The following is a 15,577-nucleotide window of genomic DNA, read 5'->3' on the forward strand; positions in this document are numbered from 1 at the left end:
TCAGAGCCCCGATTGACGATTTCCTGACAAGTTGCCCTTGAGTTTAAAATTGCATTAGCTAGCCTAAGATTGCCTAAGATATTGCGAGGATTGGCAAATCTACTTGCCTAATTCCTCCATGATTGCCACCATATTCACAAATCATTCCTTCGCTGGCCGCCACTCGTAGTGATGGGGTCCTTTCCCAACAGGCCCTGGATCTTCACCAGGTACATTGGGCTTATTATATCCGTGGGCACCAAAGAAATCCATTTGCCCTTCCATGAATTTGGTTGGAAGCGATGTGCCACTCACGTATTTCAGATACTCGAGAGAAGCAGAGATTGCAGGAAGATATTGGTCAGACAAGATGCCCTGTACCGCAATCTCTTTCAGAGAGCTGAAAGTGCGGTGCAGCTCTCCCGCGACTTCATCGGCATGCTTCAGGTTTGTCCAGTGATGATCTGTCGATAACACAGGCTCTAATAGCTCGGATATACCATCGGTTTGGATGATACAGCCTCCGCGCCAAACTCGAAGGCATTGGCGCAGGTCAATGCCCCAACCCTCGTCATCGGAAGCCCGTGTAATCATTTCCAGGCCCTGGCAGAACGAGGCTAGAAAACAGCAATATACGGTTTGGTGCAAGTGCTCGATAATAGTGCCTTTATCTTTAATCCCTTGGATAGGCTTGGGCCCCGGAAGTTTAAGTTTCTTGGCTGCTAATAGCCTTTCCGCTCTGTTTCCGCTCGCAATGCGCAAGTAGTGTGCTGTGGCAAGTGTAGGTGTCGATATATGCCGAAGTGCCGACTCCATGATGTTCCAATACGGTGTACCTTCCGTATCATCGTCATCCTGCACAACTTTATCAAGCACTTCGTCAAGCACATAATGCTCTTTCTTGTCATTTTTGTCATTCTCCCCGTCTTGCCCACCAGAAGGTGTTTTGGCGCGTAGCATGTCGACCGCTATATCGAGCAGGTAGGTACCTCGCAAGTTACCATCTCCATTCCACTGGCTGAATATATCTGCGATAGTGTCGTAGTCGAGTTCCAAGCCGTAGTGGAGGAAAGACCACGCCTCAGCCAAGGTTGATAACATGCCTCCTTCAATCCCATTGTGAACCATCTTCACGTAGTGGCCCGAGCCACCAGGACCAATTCGAGCCACGCATGGATTGCCTTTGGGGTCTTTCGCTGCATATAGCTCGAGACATGGCATCACTGTCTCCAATGCTTTCGCATCACCGCCTGGAGACAGACTTGGACCGCGACGAGCTGCCTGGTAGCCGCCTGAAACTCCCATGCCGATCCAGTGAACGCCAATCTTTTCGCATTCTTCCTGTCTTTTCTGTGTACGTCGATAATCTTCATTACCTCCATCAAGGATGATATCTCCATCATTGAGGTTGCTCTTGATCATACCCAACACAGACTCTGCCGGGTCACCGTGCGAAATAGAAAAGAGGAACAGTTTCGGTTTTTGCTCCTCCAAGCTTTTCACAAATTCATTGATGTCACGAAATCCTGTGATTTCACCTTCAGTCTTACTATTTTGCGACCAGTTCTGTAGCTCGTTGACATTCTGCTCATTGACATCCCAAACAGAAACTTTGAACCCCATTTCTGAGAAAGCGAGGGCCATCTGAGTGCCCATATTCCCAGCGCCAACTATCCCGATGCGGCGGAACTGCTTCAGGGCATTATCTCTGGCGGAAGCTGTTGTCATGGTGAGTGACGTTAGAAATAGCCAACCAAAATGAAGCGGAGAGAAGGATTGATACGACTTTGATCAACAATTAAATCCGTAACTGTAAAGATACCTAGCTTTATGATGGTTGAAAGTAAAATAACATGATTGGGGTTCGTTCTTACATCATCCAAGCGAGCAACATACAGCAGGATTTTGAAGCCGGTTAAAGAGCTAACTGGACGAAATCTAAATATTTTCCGGATTCCTGGCATGAGTAAACGTCACATTGACGAGATCAACAGCTTTTATCATTTTAAAAGCTCAGCCCTCATTCTGGCCAAATTAACATTCCACAGTCAAGTTGATCTATCTTTTCTCTACGTCTTGACCACACCAAGATATCAGTACCATTGCGACCCATAGCAACGATTGAAACACGAATCGCCGACATGCAGCAGGAAGTGGAAAAACCATCTCGGGGCCCTCAATCTCAGTTCCAGCAGGGTAAGCTCATGTACTACTCTGCATAGTTGTTTCGGTTTTCATAAAGAATACAGGTCACCAAATCCCTATTGAGCATCACAAAAAGCCTGGCTTACAGGCTGAGATGGAAGATCCAAAGCCCACTTCTAGTAAGCTTCCAACCGAGGATAGCGGATATCAGACCTACAAAGCGGCGGGGAAGCTGTCGGGAAAATCAGCTATTATCACTGGTGGTGATTCAGGAATTGGCCGAGCTGTTGCTATCCTTTTCGCTATGGAAGGGGCCTCGAGTTTGATCACATATTTGCCCGAGGAAGAAAAAGACGCGCAAGAGACTAAGAAGCGAGTGGAAGAAATTGGGCAAAGCTGTTATTGCTTCGCCACCGATCTTCGGGATAAAAAGAATTGCCAAGCGGTGGTTGACGCAGCCCTTAAGAGCTTGGGTGGCATTGACATCCTAGTTAACAATGCGGGGACTCAAACGATGATTGACGATATCAAGGATTTAGAAGAGTATGTATCTTCTCCGTTATACTATCAAGTATCTTATATTGACAACATCTCATAGGTCTCAGTGGGAAAGCACATTCGACACTAATATCCACCCCATCTTCTATCTCTCAAAATATACGATTCCTCACCTCAAGAGCGGCTCAACCATCATTAACTGTGCATCTGTCAACCACTATATTGGCCGTCCTGATTTGCTTGACTACACATCAACAAAGGGGGCAATCGTCGCCTTCACTCGGGGTTTGTCTAACCAGCAAGTCAAAAATGGCATTCGGGTGAATTGTGTGTGCCCTGGACCAAGTAAGTCGAATGACACATATACCCAATCCTTTCAGCAGCTAATCTTGGTATAGTCTGGACCCCTCTCATTCCGGCTACTATGAATACTGCCGCCGAGGAGCAGTTCAGCGGCACACCGATGGGTCGCCCAGGACAGCCTAGTGAGGTTGCAACATGTTTTGTTTTCCTTGCAAGCCAGGATAGTAGCTTTATCTCTGGGCAAAGTTTGCATCCCAACGGGGGAGTAGTTGTCAACGGATGAGCGGTAGATGTGAGGTTTGACATGAATGCTATCGCAAATTGAATTCAGAGCCTGGCCGTTGATCTCTACTCTGGTTATATACACTCAAGGAGAAGTATGAACAGTCTCATGGGCTCTGTCGTATATAATGGAGCAAAGCAAAATATTATGCTTCTATATCCTGGAGCCTCAACGATGTGATTACAGTGTGTACGATGCAGTAGATGAACCAATACCATTCCAAGCTATAACCAAGGTAAGCAGGACACCCCAGTCAAAACAAATCCCAATGACGTTTCGCAGAAAACCCCACCAGTAACTTGAACTGCGATCGCAAAAGATGAATCTTACGAAACAGACAGTATACTAGCAGAGTATTCTGATGATGACCATATATTATATCGCATTCCACCACCGAGTGGTCCGCACTGGCGAGTGGTCCAGCTGATTACACACCTTAAATGCTATACATTACAATCCTCAACTCCTACACTTAAAGTCTAATAGAAAATTTAACTTCATGGATACACTACAAGTAAGGGCCTAACTAACCTACAAACCTGAGACTATTTGAAGACATCGATGTCGAGTGATATATAATTTTAGATGCCGAATTTTATGGTTATATCGTTAATTTTGATTTACTCTACATATAACTGATATAGCCTCCTATGCTTAATAGGGTAATATACTAGTCTTGAATTCGAATCATAGAAAAGATTAGTTGTTGAGATATATAATCATGAAATCTCGCTTTTAAGGTGGTGTTTCTAGCTGGACCACTCACCTATATGGAACACTCGGCGGTGAAATACGTTTAGCACTCATCAAACACGATCTTAATAATGAGTAAGGAATTTTTGTCTATATTTTCAATATAACGACTAGTAATATTTTTACATGCCAATTCAAGGTCTCAGAAGAGGCTTGCCCATGGTCTTCCGTCCCTCGAGATCCTATGGGACAGAGACTGGTTAGCGGTGGCTGCAACTGAACAGAAATAAGTCAGATGACGTACCTTGTGAACCTGAGCAATCTCCTCTAGGGGGTAAATCTTATGGATCTTGGTCTTCAGCTGACCAGACTGCAACAAAGTGAATAGCTCATTGGTGTAGTACTCGAACTCTCCACGGGTCTCAATGTATCCAAAGAGAGTTGGGCGGGCAACCTTGACACACTTGGGAGAGAGTTTACTGTCAAGATGATTAGCCTCATTGAACACGAGCAAACGGACAGGAATAGAACATACGGAAGGGGGAGTGGTGGTACAGGCCCGCTGGCATTGCCAAACCAGACAATAGTACCCTTGCGCTTGACAGCCTCCAGGCTTCCTTCCCAGGTATCCTTGCCAACGGAGTCGTAGACGACGTCAACACCACGACCACCAGTCGCCTCCTTTACCAACTTCACCCAGTCCTTACCCTCCTCACTGCGGTAATCAATGACAACATCAGCACCGAGGCTCTTCACAAGAGCGCATTTCTCTGCACCACCAGCAGTGCCGATAACCTTGGCACCCATAGTCTTCAAAATCTGGGTCATCAAGAAACCAGCGCCGCCAGCAGCGGCATGGAGCAGAACCCAATCACCCTTTTGGACAGGATATGTCTCCTTAGCAAAGGCGAGCACAGTCAATCCACTTAAGAACGAGGCCATAACATCTTCATCACTGATGCCCTCGGGAATCTTGACCGTCTTAGCAGCCGGCACGGCGGTATATTCAGCATAACCTTGAGTAGCCAGCCAAGCAACCCGATCACCAACCTGGAACCCGGAGGTCTCAGGTCCCACAGCGGCAATGACACCGGCGCCCTCTCGGCCCAGAACCTCAGGCTTGGGCGAAGGGTACAGACCCGTGCGGAAATAGGTATCGATGTAGTTCACACCAGAGATATTGTTGCGCACGAGTAACTGACCTGCTTGGGGGTTTGGCACTGGGTGCGCGGTTCTGAATTGGAGTACTTCAGGACCGCCGGTCTGCTCGACCACTACGGCCTTCATTGTTGTTGGGACAGACATGGCGCGAATTGAAGTGAATTGATTGAGGGGAACGACGTGATTGCGTAGAAGCGTGAGCCGGGGACTGCAGCGAAGAAGAGAGCGAAACATGCCAGGTGCAGAGTTGTAGAAAGTTGAGGATGAAGCTGATCAATCTCCATTTGTCATCTCCCCGCATCACCTCCGACGGAATTGTTGCGCGTTTCTTTTTCTTTTCTCTTCGACTTCCATTGCTAATAATACTTTATATTATCCAATATTACAATTAAGCTAATTTAGTTTTTTTTTTTATAACACTACAGCCTCAATGTCTGAACTCGACATTCGTATCAAGGCTTTTGGCTGCTAATGGCATCCGATGACGACATATCCGTCGGATGGGCCGTCGGAACAACACCGATGTATAGAACAGAAAACAGATAATAGACAAGCGCCTAACAAAACCACTGTGTCAGGCTACGTCAACTTTCAGGATGACGGACATCCAACAGATTTGACCCCTCAATGAGGGGCCATGCACGGAATGCTTGGTGGCTTGACCTCTGACTGTCAGATCTACTTCCGCGCTGGCGTTTCGGCCTCATATACTTCATGTCAAAGTGACATGCGAACCATTCAAGCCCTATGATGCGTCATCCTGCCATGCTCCATACTTCTGGCATGTTTTCCTGCCACGCCAGATCCTGCTATTGCATCACGCGCATCCTTGTTGGAACACTCTTCGCCTCAGCTGGCGCCGACTCAATCCAAGACAACATCCCCGCCATACACTTGACACGCGAGTCTTTGCTCATCGATCTCTCCCCGGAGAACATGTGGGTTCAAAGATTTCTATTTGTTGCCCAACGAGTCTAAATAAAGTGAAACGCAACGGCAGTAACCGGCAGGTCCACTTCGTGCCCAATGATCGACGAGGCATAGCCACTTCTTTGTGTTGAATCTGGCCACTCAGCCGTTGTTTTCAGTCGATGTTTGAATCTTTCTCGGGATGATGCTTCAGCCTGAAGCTATTCCTGGTCTTTGCACTCTCGCCCAATCACTAAACTGACCTATCAGAGTTCGCACCGCCAGGATGATGCCCGATACAATCAGCCAATGTTTATATACCCTTGTAGGCCCGGGTCGCACACACAATTTAAAAAGTTGCTCCTTTGTCTTCTCGTGCGAAGTTTTCTCTTCCTTTTTATACCTCAGTCTCATTGTTCTTCGCCCTGCTGTTTCACTCTTCAAGTCCAGTTTCTTAATACTATGAACCAAGCTGCTCATCACGCTTCTCTTCGAAACCTCATTGCACCAGGATAGCATCCCAAAACAAGTATTGACCAAACTTTTTGTTTGTGGTCAAATTCAGTCCTCGAAATGCGTCCCTCTCGAGTTTCTCGACATGGGCGCTCCCACTGGCCCCCGGCTCCCTGCGTCGAGGAAGAAATTCCGGCTCTTCTTCGAGAAAAGGGAGGCCTGTCCGAGATAGGAGAGAAGCCCGGGGTCGAAGGTGTCAAGCAAAGAGGCGCCGTCGACCAGTATCCGATCATAGATTATGCTGATATACCTCCCCCATCAACCTCCCCTGGCAGTGTTCCCAGTGTGCCTAGCCTTGCAAATGTCTCTTCCGATGAGAGTACAGGACCGAAAACGCCACCGGCGCAAGAGCCTGTCACCCGGAACACTGTCAGATTTGAGACTGATGAGCTGCCAAAGCGTGCGCCACCATCTGCCGTCAACCAACCGCGAGAACCAACGTGCCGACCTCAGGTGAACCAACGGCCCACTCGTGATCCAAGGGCCCAGCGAGAGTCGCGCCCACATACTCGTGCATGGGAAAGCGCTTCTCGGCCCGAGGCGCCAGTGCAAGTTGCAGTCTACCCTTCGGCTCCGCAACAGCCTGTTCGTGAAATCAACTCCCAGCGCGAGTCTCGCCCCCATTCTCATTCGCTTGAAGGCAGCTACAGCAGGCACGATTTGCCAGCGCAGGTTGTCTCTTATGCCGCGCCTGCACCTAGTGTGCCGGATCGCTCTCGTGCTCCGGCCCCTGTGCACGAAATTACCTACATTCAACCTGCCAGGTCATCGTTGGCTCGGTCGAACAGTGCTCGAGCTGGGCCTCACTCCAGACCCATGCCAGACCGCATTCGACGTGAGACAACTTCCGGGTATCTGTCTGACTCGGCCACCACGCGCAGGGTCTCGCGAACCTCTCAGGCGCCTGTAGCCCCGACTCCAATCGTACCTGCCGAGAAGGTCATCAACGGGCCTACTCTAGCTGAGCGTATCGAGCAGAAGCTTCGTCAACGAGAAGAACAGCGGGACCGGGGTGCACTATCAGATCCTGAGGTTAGCGCCCCGGCTGTGGTTCTCAGACCTACTAATGCCTCGTTGGTCCCTCGGGCCACGGTCTCAGCATCACATTCGCCTTCCCGGTCGCCTCAAGGCCCGGATATCGAAGGAGCTCAGCCTGGTGCGCCTTTACCCTCGCGCCCTCGTGCAACGTCGGTGACAGCTCAGAGTACCCGATCGTCTTCTGAATCGCGCCATCCTCCACGAGTGCTACGCGCTGAACTCGAGGCACCAAAGCCAGCATCAACCCAAGCTTTGACAGTACAAGCCAACCCCGAAAAGACACTCTCTCAGTTCGGACAAAGAAGCAACCCCAACGGTTTGTGTATCACAGCATGCCCACGATCCATTCTGGCAACAGTACATGAAGACTGGTACACCCTCAAAGGCCTGGACCACCTCGACATTTGCCCATCATGCATGAGCCAAATCGCCCACTCGCGCTACAGCAACTTCTTCATCCCAAGCCAAGCAAAAATACCCTCCCGTCCAACCCGCTGCTCATTCTCAAGCCCATGGACCCGACTTGCCTGGCACCAAATGATCAAACGAGGCCACGCCAGTCTAGAACTCCTCTACCAAATGACCCGTCCACCACCAGGCACAAGGCCTTGCCCAGGCCGCACTGCCACAGAGCAGCACTGGCATCGAATCTACGACCCTAGAATCAAGGACTACCTCCCAGGCTTTCACGTCTGCAGCAGCTGCGCACGCAACATCCGCATCTTAATGCCAGCTCATCGCGAAACCCTTGAACCAGACACCGACGTCCGCGAACGAATCTGCGACTTCCAAACCACAAGCCCACGCTTCATGAAATTCATCGACCTCCTCGACGATGCCGTCGAGCGCGCAGAAGCAAACCCCTCCCGGCCCCGTCCAGACCTGCATGAGTTCCTCTCCTATGCCCGGCGCAAGACCGCCCTCCGTGACTGCCGTCTCGACAGACAGATCGTCACGAAGTGGCATTACCTACCTGCCCTGCCGGAGCTGTGTATCTGCGAAGACTGTTTCGATGAGGTTGTGTGGCCGTTCGCTAGACACCAGCGCCCCATTGCGCGCTCTATCCCGCCTACCAGGCGTGTTCTGCCTGGTGATGGGACTGGTGTTAAGCAGGAGGCTAGTTGTCAGCTTTACTCTATGCGCATGCGGGCGAAGTTCCGCGAGGCGGTTGCTACTAGTGACTTTGAGATGCTTAAGTCTGCTGTTCTCAGGCGGGTTGAGGCTGAGAGGAGATTCCGGGATCGCAGGGAGGAACTTTTGGAGGCGCAGTCTAAGGGGTATGATTGTGAGGTTGAGTTGAGGAAGGCTGTTGACGAGTGGAAGAGGTGGGAGTGATGGTGATGGTTTAGCGTTTACTTTTTACTTTTTTACTTTTTCTTCTTTTTCTTTTCTTGGGGAGGGTTTGGATTTTTTCTGGCCTGTATCTGATATTGTTGCATTGCATGGCATGTATACTTGGAGCGTTGGGCTGTATAATGGGGGTGTTCGTTTTGTATCAACTTTGGAACATTCTTGTACACTGGTGGTACTTTTGTCTGGGAAACGTCATTGGGGTTTATATTGGCTGGTGTCTGCTTATTTTGGTCATAGCTTGAGATTGGATTGGTTCATCTACTTCATCATACCCCTTGTAATTGCATCGCTGAGGTCTAGAACCGATTTAGAGCTGTATTATCCTGCTTTCCTCCACCGTATATTACGCGTTGATATGCAATTTGAGAATATAGATTGTATAATCTCCGGGTTAGGGCTTTAGAAATCCTTCGAAGCCCTAAGGTACTTCTTGTAAAGCAAAACGGCCCCCACGAGGTTCCCAGGCTAGTTGTATGACGTAGAAAACAAGCCACTTACATCCTTCTGTAGCCTACAGCTATATTTCTGGACCTCTTTTATCGTATCTATACTCCTAGTACCCTCATTGACTAGCTTAAAGCTTGCTTCAAATCAATATGTCGACATTCATATACCCGCTTTTCACATCTTATTTACTTGCTCTGCATCTTTCTCCGCTACTATTTAAAATCATATCCATGGGTGGTACAACGATAGATATTTATCCCATTATAAGCAATACCAGCCACCTATCGCATCATCGGCTTCAGAATATTCAGAGCATTAAAAGAATGGATCACACGCTAAAGCCTCAACAATTGCACCGAAGACCCAACGTGGAAATGGCCCAACGAACTCGCAGTAGTAACAGGAGGATCAAGTGGAATAGGCGCAGAGATTGCACGCAAACTCACAGAGCACAAGATAAAAATAACACTCCTCAATATCAACCAACTACCTTCAGATCTACGTCCACCAAAACAAACCAACTCTCAATCCCCCTAAACCAAATTAACCAACCACAGAACATATTCAATTCTACCAAATAGACATCTCAATACCAACATCCATGAAATCAACAACAATCAGTATAGAATAAGAACACGGCAAACAATGCTATTTGAAAGCGACTCCGATCGCCGCTGCATCTTCGAAGTAAGCACCCTAAGCCATTTTACCCTCACGCAGGAGTTCCTGCCGGCTATCATAGCCGCTGATTATTGGCATGTCGGTACAGCAAGCTTTTATTCACAGGTGCAAACCGTTTCATGCGGCCTTTACGGCTGCTACGTTAGCTTTTCACGAGGGGCTTGGGAATGAGTTGCGAGGGAGGTATTTTGCCAGGAGGGTTAGAGCTTCGTAAGTTCTCCTTTTTTCGTCTCTCCTTCTTGCTAGTTTATTTCGAGGGTGGGTATTGCTGACTGCTGTAAAATCATATTCCCTGGCTTTTTGCAGAAGCTTATGGTACAGTCTATGAGTAAACGCGAACAGATTCTTGAGCCTGGAGATGTGGCTGCTGAGGCTGTAGACGTTATCTTGTCGACCTGTGGTGATAGTATTGTTCTCCCTCGGAATAAGGGGTATCTTGTGCTGCGGGGAGGATCACCCGGGTGGTTTTTGAAGATTATTTAGAGGATGGATCCTAATCCTTTGGCTCTTGTTAATGAGTAGCGTTGTATGGGTATATTAGCCGTTCTCGGTATCCAAATCCACCTAAGGATACAAAGATAAAGGTTGGAAACTAGATTGTTCGCTGTTTATGATCATCAGATGCTAGATCATGAATACTATCTACTCCTCAACCCAGCTATGTTCCCAGCTTTCCATGATTGTAGCAACCAAGAGCCATCTGTCTCATTAACTTATTATCTCTCATGCTCAATTTTCTGTATGTCTCACTCAATTTGGAAAGCTTCATCTGACTGCAGGCTTCTCTGGAGCATAACATCGACCACAATGGCAGCGGTGGTCTTTTCATTCGGGGGTTCAGTCAGGACGTTAGATCCCTGCAACTCCATGATGTGCAATATATCCTTGGTCTGACGGGTCTTCGCGAATCCCAGCCAGGTGCTAAATAACTCCGTTTCTTTCTCAATGAGGGTTGCCTCCTTCATCTCGGCTTCCATTCGCTTGATAAGCTCCCCATTGACACGTATGGTTTCCTTCAACTGGTCGAAACTATCCTCCTCCTTGTCAAAGGGGAAGCATCCATTGCTAGATCTTGATCTTTTGCTGGGGCGTTCCTCGGGAGTTGTGATCGTGGGCTTCCAGTCCTTCACGAGGCTATACCATTCCTGACCACTCCACCACTGCCCAGGTGTCCACCATTCCTTGGGCTCTTCCAGGTTTGTAGAACCTCCCTGGATGACTCCACTCATCTCAACATCATCCTCCTCGGTGGGATCTTCTTCTTTCATCTTCTGTCCTTCGTATCTTGGAACTAAGATACCCATCTCATCCTCTGCCCGAACATCAGGCTGCAGAGCAACGTCGAATTCAAAGCCCAACTCGGTGGCGGCGGGAACGTGCTTCCGGGTACCAAATTCTGCATCATAGTCTGCACCAAGCGTCAAATCCTTCAACAGGACTCGAGCTTGTTCGCGAGCGGAAAGCTTGGGCCCAGCAAGGAGGTCCATTGCCTTTCTATGCTCAGCTCTTGTGTTGATCCACCTATCAGTGGGCTCCTTGGTTTTCGGTCCCTTGTAGTTGATCATAAGATCATTCGCAAGGAAGACATAGAAACTGGGCAAGCAAACCATGATCTCGTCAAAGAAGTGTATGCCACAATTAAGCTCAAAGACTTTAGTGAGAGCTTTCATTCCTGGGAAGCAGTGTGCAAGCAAATCAATTTCCAAGAAAAATTCAAACTCGTAGCTAGGAGCTTGACCGCGTTTCCACTTTTCCGCCTCAAGCTTTGAAAGATTGAATTCACCCTTGGCAGGATCACGGAACTCCTTTGCTCGGGCCACGCCAACGGGCTTGAGATTGGGAGCAAATTCCTTGTAAAAACCCACGGTGAGGGGACTTGGCTCTTCAATGGAAACGATCTCAAAGCCATCAATGTCCTCTATCTGTTTAATCTTGAACTGCTCTTTCTCGGCAAGCTCTTTGAACTTGATAGCACGCTCGTCTGGGCCCACTCCGGCCATGGCGTACTTCAGGACCCATCGGGCACTGCCCTGGGTCATCCTGTCTTGTTCGGCAAACTTAACCGTCTCCCATACCTCCGGATCGTCGATGGCATCAAAGAAGTTCCCGCCGAACAGCATGGAACAGGCCATATTGAAGTTTCCTGGGCCGTTGTGTACGACTTGGCGTACTTTCCATAATTCCTTTGCGGCTAGATCGCAGGTTTGTCTGGCCTTTTGAATATCATCTTGGTATTCGGGGCAGACGTCGTGGTAGAGCAGGAAAGTGAGGAAGTTCTTGATTGTGCCGGTCACGATCTTGATTTCTTCCTCGTCATCAGGGCTGAAGTAGTCAATGTAGTAGCCACCACTGTGGCAAGGTTAGCAGTTGGTATGGTTGTGTTTTTTTTTTTTTTTTCGGATTGCTTCACTTACAGATAACCCTTAAGAACCGTATCAAAAGCGATGTTCTCTTTGGTAGCCCATTCCGGTGAGACCCTGGTGAAGTTGCGTGCTTCCATGCCTTCATCCTTGGTCATTTCTTTCAGCTCTTGAGACGCACCTTGGCCATACTTCTGGTTCGTGTTCACGCCGCCGTACTGCAGATATTTGAGAAAAAGATGACGCCGGCGTGGCTCAAGGCGGCGTTTGTATAGAAATCGCTTGATGGCCTCGTCGTATCGCCTGAGTGACATGTTAGTAAGTAACTTGATCAAAACGTGATTGAAGTCTTACATGTGGAATGGAAGAGCCCTATGTTGATAGTTAGTGACATTCTATGATTAAGGCAACAATGTATACGTACGGGTCATAGATCTTCTTGATTTCTTGGAACTCATCAGGTGTGAGTGGCGCATCAGCAAAGAAACGTTCGAATCCGGTGGGCGCATCCTATCAACTTGTTAGCTGGATCATCAAAAGCAAAGTAGACAATAAGACATACAATGCCTCTCTTCGTCTTGGGTCGTCTCTTGTTCTTCTTTTTCTTAGCCACACCGACATCCAGTTCCACGTTGGCAAGAGCCCTTTCTTCATCTGGGATAGGCTTGACCCCATATGGAAGGCTCTCCATGTCCAGAATGTCATCGGTATCATTGGTGGTTTTGGCATTGTCAGATTCTTTGTTGCTGCATTGAAGATCGGAGCTGTCATCCTGTTCAGTGCTGGTAGGTTGCTCTCCAATGATTGAAGCCCACGCAAGCTTGTCTGATGAAATGAGAGGTCTCTCGATCACTTGTGGGTCACCGTCTTGAAAAACATTGCCGTTCCGATCAATAAGATCGGGCAGTTTATTGGTATCCATGATAGTAGTGCGTTGGTGTGCGGGAAGCTGCTCAATATCAATAGCATTCAGGGTCTTTCTGCTGGACTGTGATTGAGGTATCTGGATATGTGTAAGGTCAGAAGAGGCTTTCTTTCTGAGCCTAGCAGCAGAATTCCTGGTTCACTGACCTCGCCAGCGTCAGTCTTCTTGATCTCAATTGCACTGGGTGACTGAGAAATCTTATCGGACTCGCGGAAGCTCACAGACTTAGCAGGTCTGAAAGGTAGGCTGCCTGATAAGACTGATTTGAGGGGATCCATATTAAATTCCCTGATGATTGGCAGTGAAGTTGGTCGTAAGAAAGATCGAGCTGGAAAAAGCGAAGAAAGACGTGGAGGTAAGCATCCATAGAAACGCCGACCGGTGCGATCAGGGGTAAATAAGATATAGATAGATTTAAAGTAAGAGGTAATTCTCTGGCCAGCTACTGTTTAGATGAAGCAATCAATGATCAAACACCCTCCATGAATACATGAATTGTTAAGGGTGTTAATATAAAACGTGTTCCGGCAAATAGACTGAATCAGTGTCTTTCTTATCAAGTAAAGAAGTGTAATGAATAAAGGTATATACAGATCTAAGAAGTGATGCAGCCCTACCCCGTACTCCTTATAGATCGGACAGATAAGGCGGAGATTGACATCCCGTGTCAGCTCTGACCTTCAACACCTCACTCTCCTTTGATTTTCTGCTTAGATCCTGTGATTTCTGTTTCGCTATTGTTGAATCATCTGGAATGCTGTGAAAGCCCCAAGCTGTCGCATTTGCATTCCCAACATGCCATCCAAACCCGATACTCGAAAGACACCACAACTAGGTAGCGATGACTTGGTACCTTTTGACCATGTCGCTGCAGGACAGTAAGTTATCTCCATATCCGGATGTATCTCCGCCGAGATCTGCCCTGATCTGCCTGGCCACGCGAGTCTCTTCAAGTTTAGCGCATCTGGTCGCGCGGGGTTTGGTCTCCGCAAGTGACGTTTTTTTCACGAGTTGTCCACCCATACTGACGACCTTCTGCTGTCTTCTAGTGATGGTGTCCGCTGCACAGTTTCAGGCGCTCTGATTGCGAAGCCATGCACAAAACAAGAAGTCGAATTCTACGAGTCGAGCGCCCTCCACCCGGCATTCCAGGAGTTTATGCCCCTCTATATTGGTTCGCTCTCATCCGCTGAACAGCAGCAACCGTTGGCAATTGCTGCTGCCCGAGAATCCGGCGCCCTTTTCCTTCCCCAGTCCGGTGATGCAGCCGCCGAATCCCGACCTCCGAGCGAGCCGCAGTCGCACACAGCCGCTGCGCAACAAATCCCCTCAGGTCCCGGCAAAGAAGACGCAGCATGGACCCCCTCCGGTGGCAAAAAATTAGATACTGGACTGTCGATTGTATTGGAGAATGTGGCTTGCGGATTCCGTCGGCCAAACGTGCTGGACGTGAAGCTCGGCGCGCGATTATGGGCAGACGATGCTCCACCCGCCAAGCGCAACAAGCTCGACGCGGTATCTAAAGATACTACGAGTTCTATTCTGGGTTTCCGCATTGCCGGCATGAAAATCTGGACTGGGGAGAATGGCGAAACCGACGAAGGCGAACTAACAAATCCATATGTTACCAAATACGAGGGTGCCGAGGGCGAGAAGGGCGAAGTTATTGAGAAGGACGGCTATCGACGTTATGACAAGTGGTACGGCCGGTCTTTCAACGCAAATAATGTCAAGCAAGGGTTCGAGACCTTCCTTGCTGGTGCAAAAGCGGGCAAGGTGGACCGGTCACAAATGGTCGCTCAGCGTCTGACGGAAGAATTGAAAAATGTTCAGCAGGTGCTTGCATCTGAAGAGAGTCGAATGTACTCCGCTAGTGTGCTGGTAATCTACGAAGGAGATCCAGAGGCAATGGAGGTCGCAATCGAGGAGGAGAAGAAGATTTCAGAACGCCGTTCTCAGGAGGAAGAGGACGAGGATGAGGAGGATGACCAGGAGTTCGATATTCCAGAAGAAGCCATGCAGCTGGTTGATATCCAGCTTGGCGATGGAACGCCTCAGCAGGCCATCAATATCAGCATCGATCCACAGACCATGCCCATGCCTATGCCAACCCTGGACGATGAGGACGAGGAAGATACCCCCAAAGTCCATGACCTCCGTGTTATCGACTTTGCACATGCCAACTGGACACCTGGACAAGGACCAGACGAGAATATGCTCATGGGAATCCGCAGTCTGATTACCATCTTTGAAGGAATGGCAGAGTGATGCGCATAGCATGTTTCAACG

General features: G+C 48.7%; 6 protein-coding genes across 6 annotated transcripts; 3 read left to right on the forward strand and 3 right to left on the reverse strand.

The window, feature by feature from the left end:
• Positions 1-141: 141 nt before the first annotated feature.
• Positions 142-1,707, reverse strand: N7508_003235 (uncharacterized protein; the record flags this gene model as incomplete). Its single annotated transcript, XM_058461301.1, has 1 exon — positions 142-1,707. One exon carries the CDS (start codon positions 1,705-1,707, stop codon positions 142-144), a length of 1,566 nt encoding a protein of 521 aa, XP_058321878.1.
• Positions 1,708-2,120: 413 nt separating this feature from the next.
• On the forward strand, positions 2,121-3,208 carry N7508_003236 (uncharacterized protein; the record flags this gene model as incomplete). The annotated part of the gene is made up of 4 exons (XM_058461302.1): positions 2,121-2,175; positions 2,229-2,667; positions 2,723-2,967; positions 3,021-3,208. The coding sequence occupies 4 exons, from the start codon at positions 2,121-2,123 to the stop codon at positions 3,206-3,208; spliced, it is 927 nt and encodes a 308-aa protein (XP_058321879.1).
• An 887-nt stretch (positions 3,209-4,095) lies between these two features.
• N7508_003237 (quinone oxidoreductase family protein) lies at positions 4,096-5,296 on the reverse strand (the record flags this gene model as incomplete). The annotated part of the gene is made up of 3 exons (XM_058461303.1): positions 4,096-4,143; positions 4,206-4,380; positions 4,437-5,296. 3 exons carry the CDS (start codon positions 5,294-5,296, stop codon positions 4,096-4,098), a joined length of 1,083 nt encoding a protein of 360 aa, XP_058321880.1.
• A 1,248-nt stretch (positions 5,297-6,544) lies between these two features.
• Positions 6,545-8,857, forward strand: N7508_003238 (uncharacterized protein; the record flags this gene model as incomplete). The annotated part of the gene is made up of 1 exon (XM_058461304.1): positions 6,545-8,857. The coding sequence occupies one exon, from the start codon at positions 6,545-6,547 to the stop codon at positions 8,855-8,857; it is 2,313 nt and encodes a 770-aa protein (XP_058321881.1).
• A 1,892-nt stretch (positions 8,858-10,749) lies between these two features.
• On the reverse strand, positions 10,750-13,566 carry N7508_003239 (uncharacterized protein; the record flags this gene model as incomplete). Its single annotated transcript, XM_058461305.1, has 6 exons — positions 10,750-12,352; positions 12,418-12,666; positions 12,718-12,735; positions 12,788-12,873; positions 12,926-13,366; positions 13,435-13,566. The coding sequence occupies 6 exons, from the start codon at positions 13,564-13,566 to the stop codon at positions 10,750-10,752; spliced, it is 2,529 nt and encodes an 842-aa protein (XP_058321882.1).
• Positions 13,567-14,083: 517 nt separating this feature from the next.
• Positions 14,084-15,556, forward strand: N7508_003240 (inositol polyphosphate multikinase; the record flags this gene model as incomplete). Its single annotated transcript, XM_058461306.1, has 2 exons — positions 14,084-14,166; positions 14,338-15,556. The coding sequence occupies 2 exons, from the start codon at positions 14,084-14,086 to the stop codon at positions 15,554-15,556; spliced, it is 1,302 nt and encodes a 433-aa protein (XP_058321883.1).
• Between the last annotated feature and the right edge of the window lie 21 nt (positions 15,557-15,577).

This window comes from Penicillium antarcticum (assembly GCF_028974205.1).
Source record: "Penicillium antarcticum strain IBT 31339 chromosome Unknown utg000003l_segment0_segment0, whole genome shotgun sequence".
In the NCBI taxonomy this organism is placed as follows: Eukaryota; Fungi; Ascomycota; class Eurotiomycetes; order Eurotiales; family Aspergillaceae; genus Penicillium; species Penicillium antarcticum.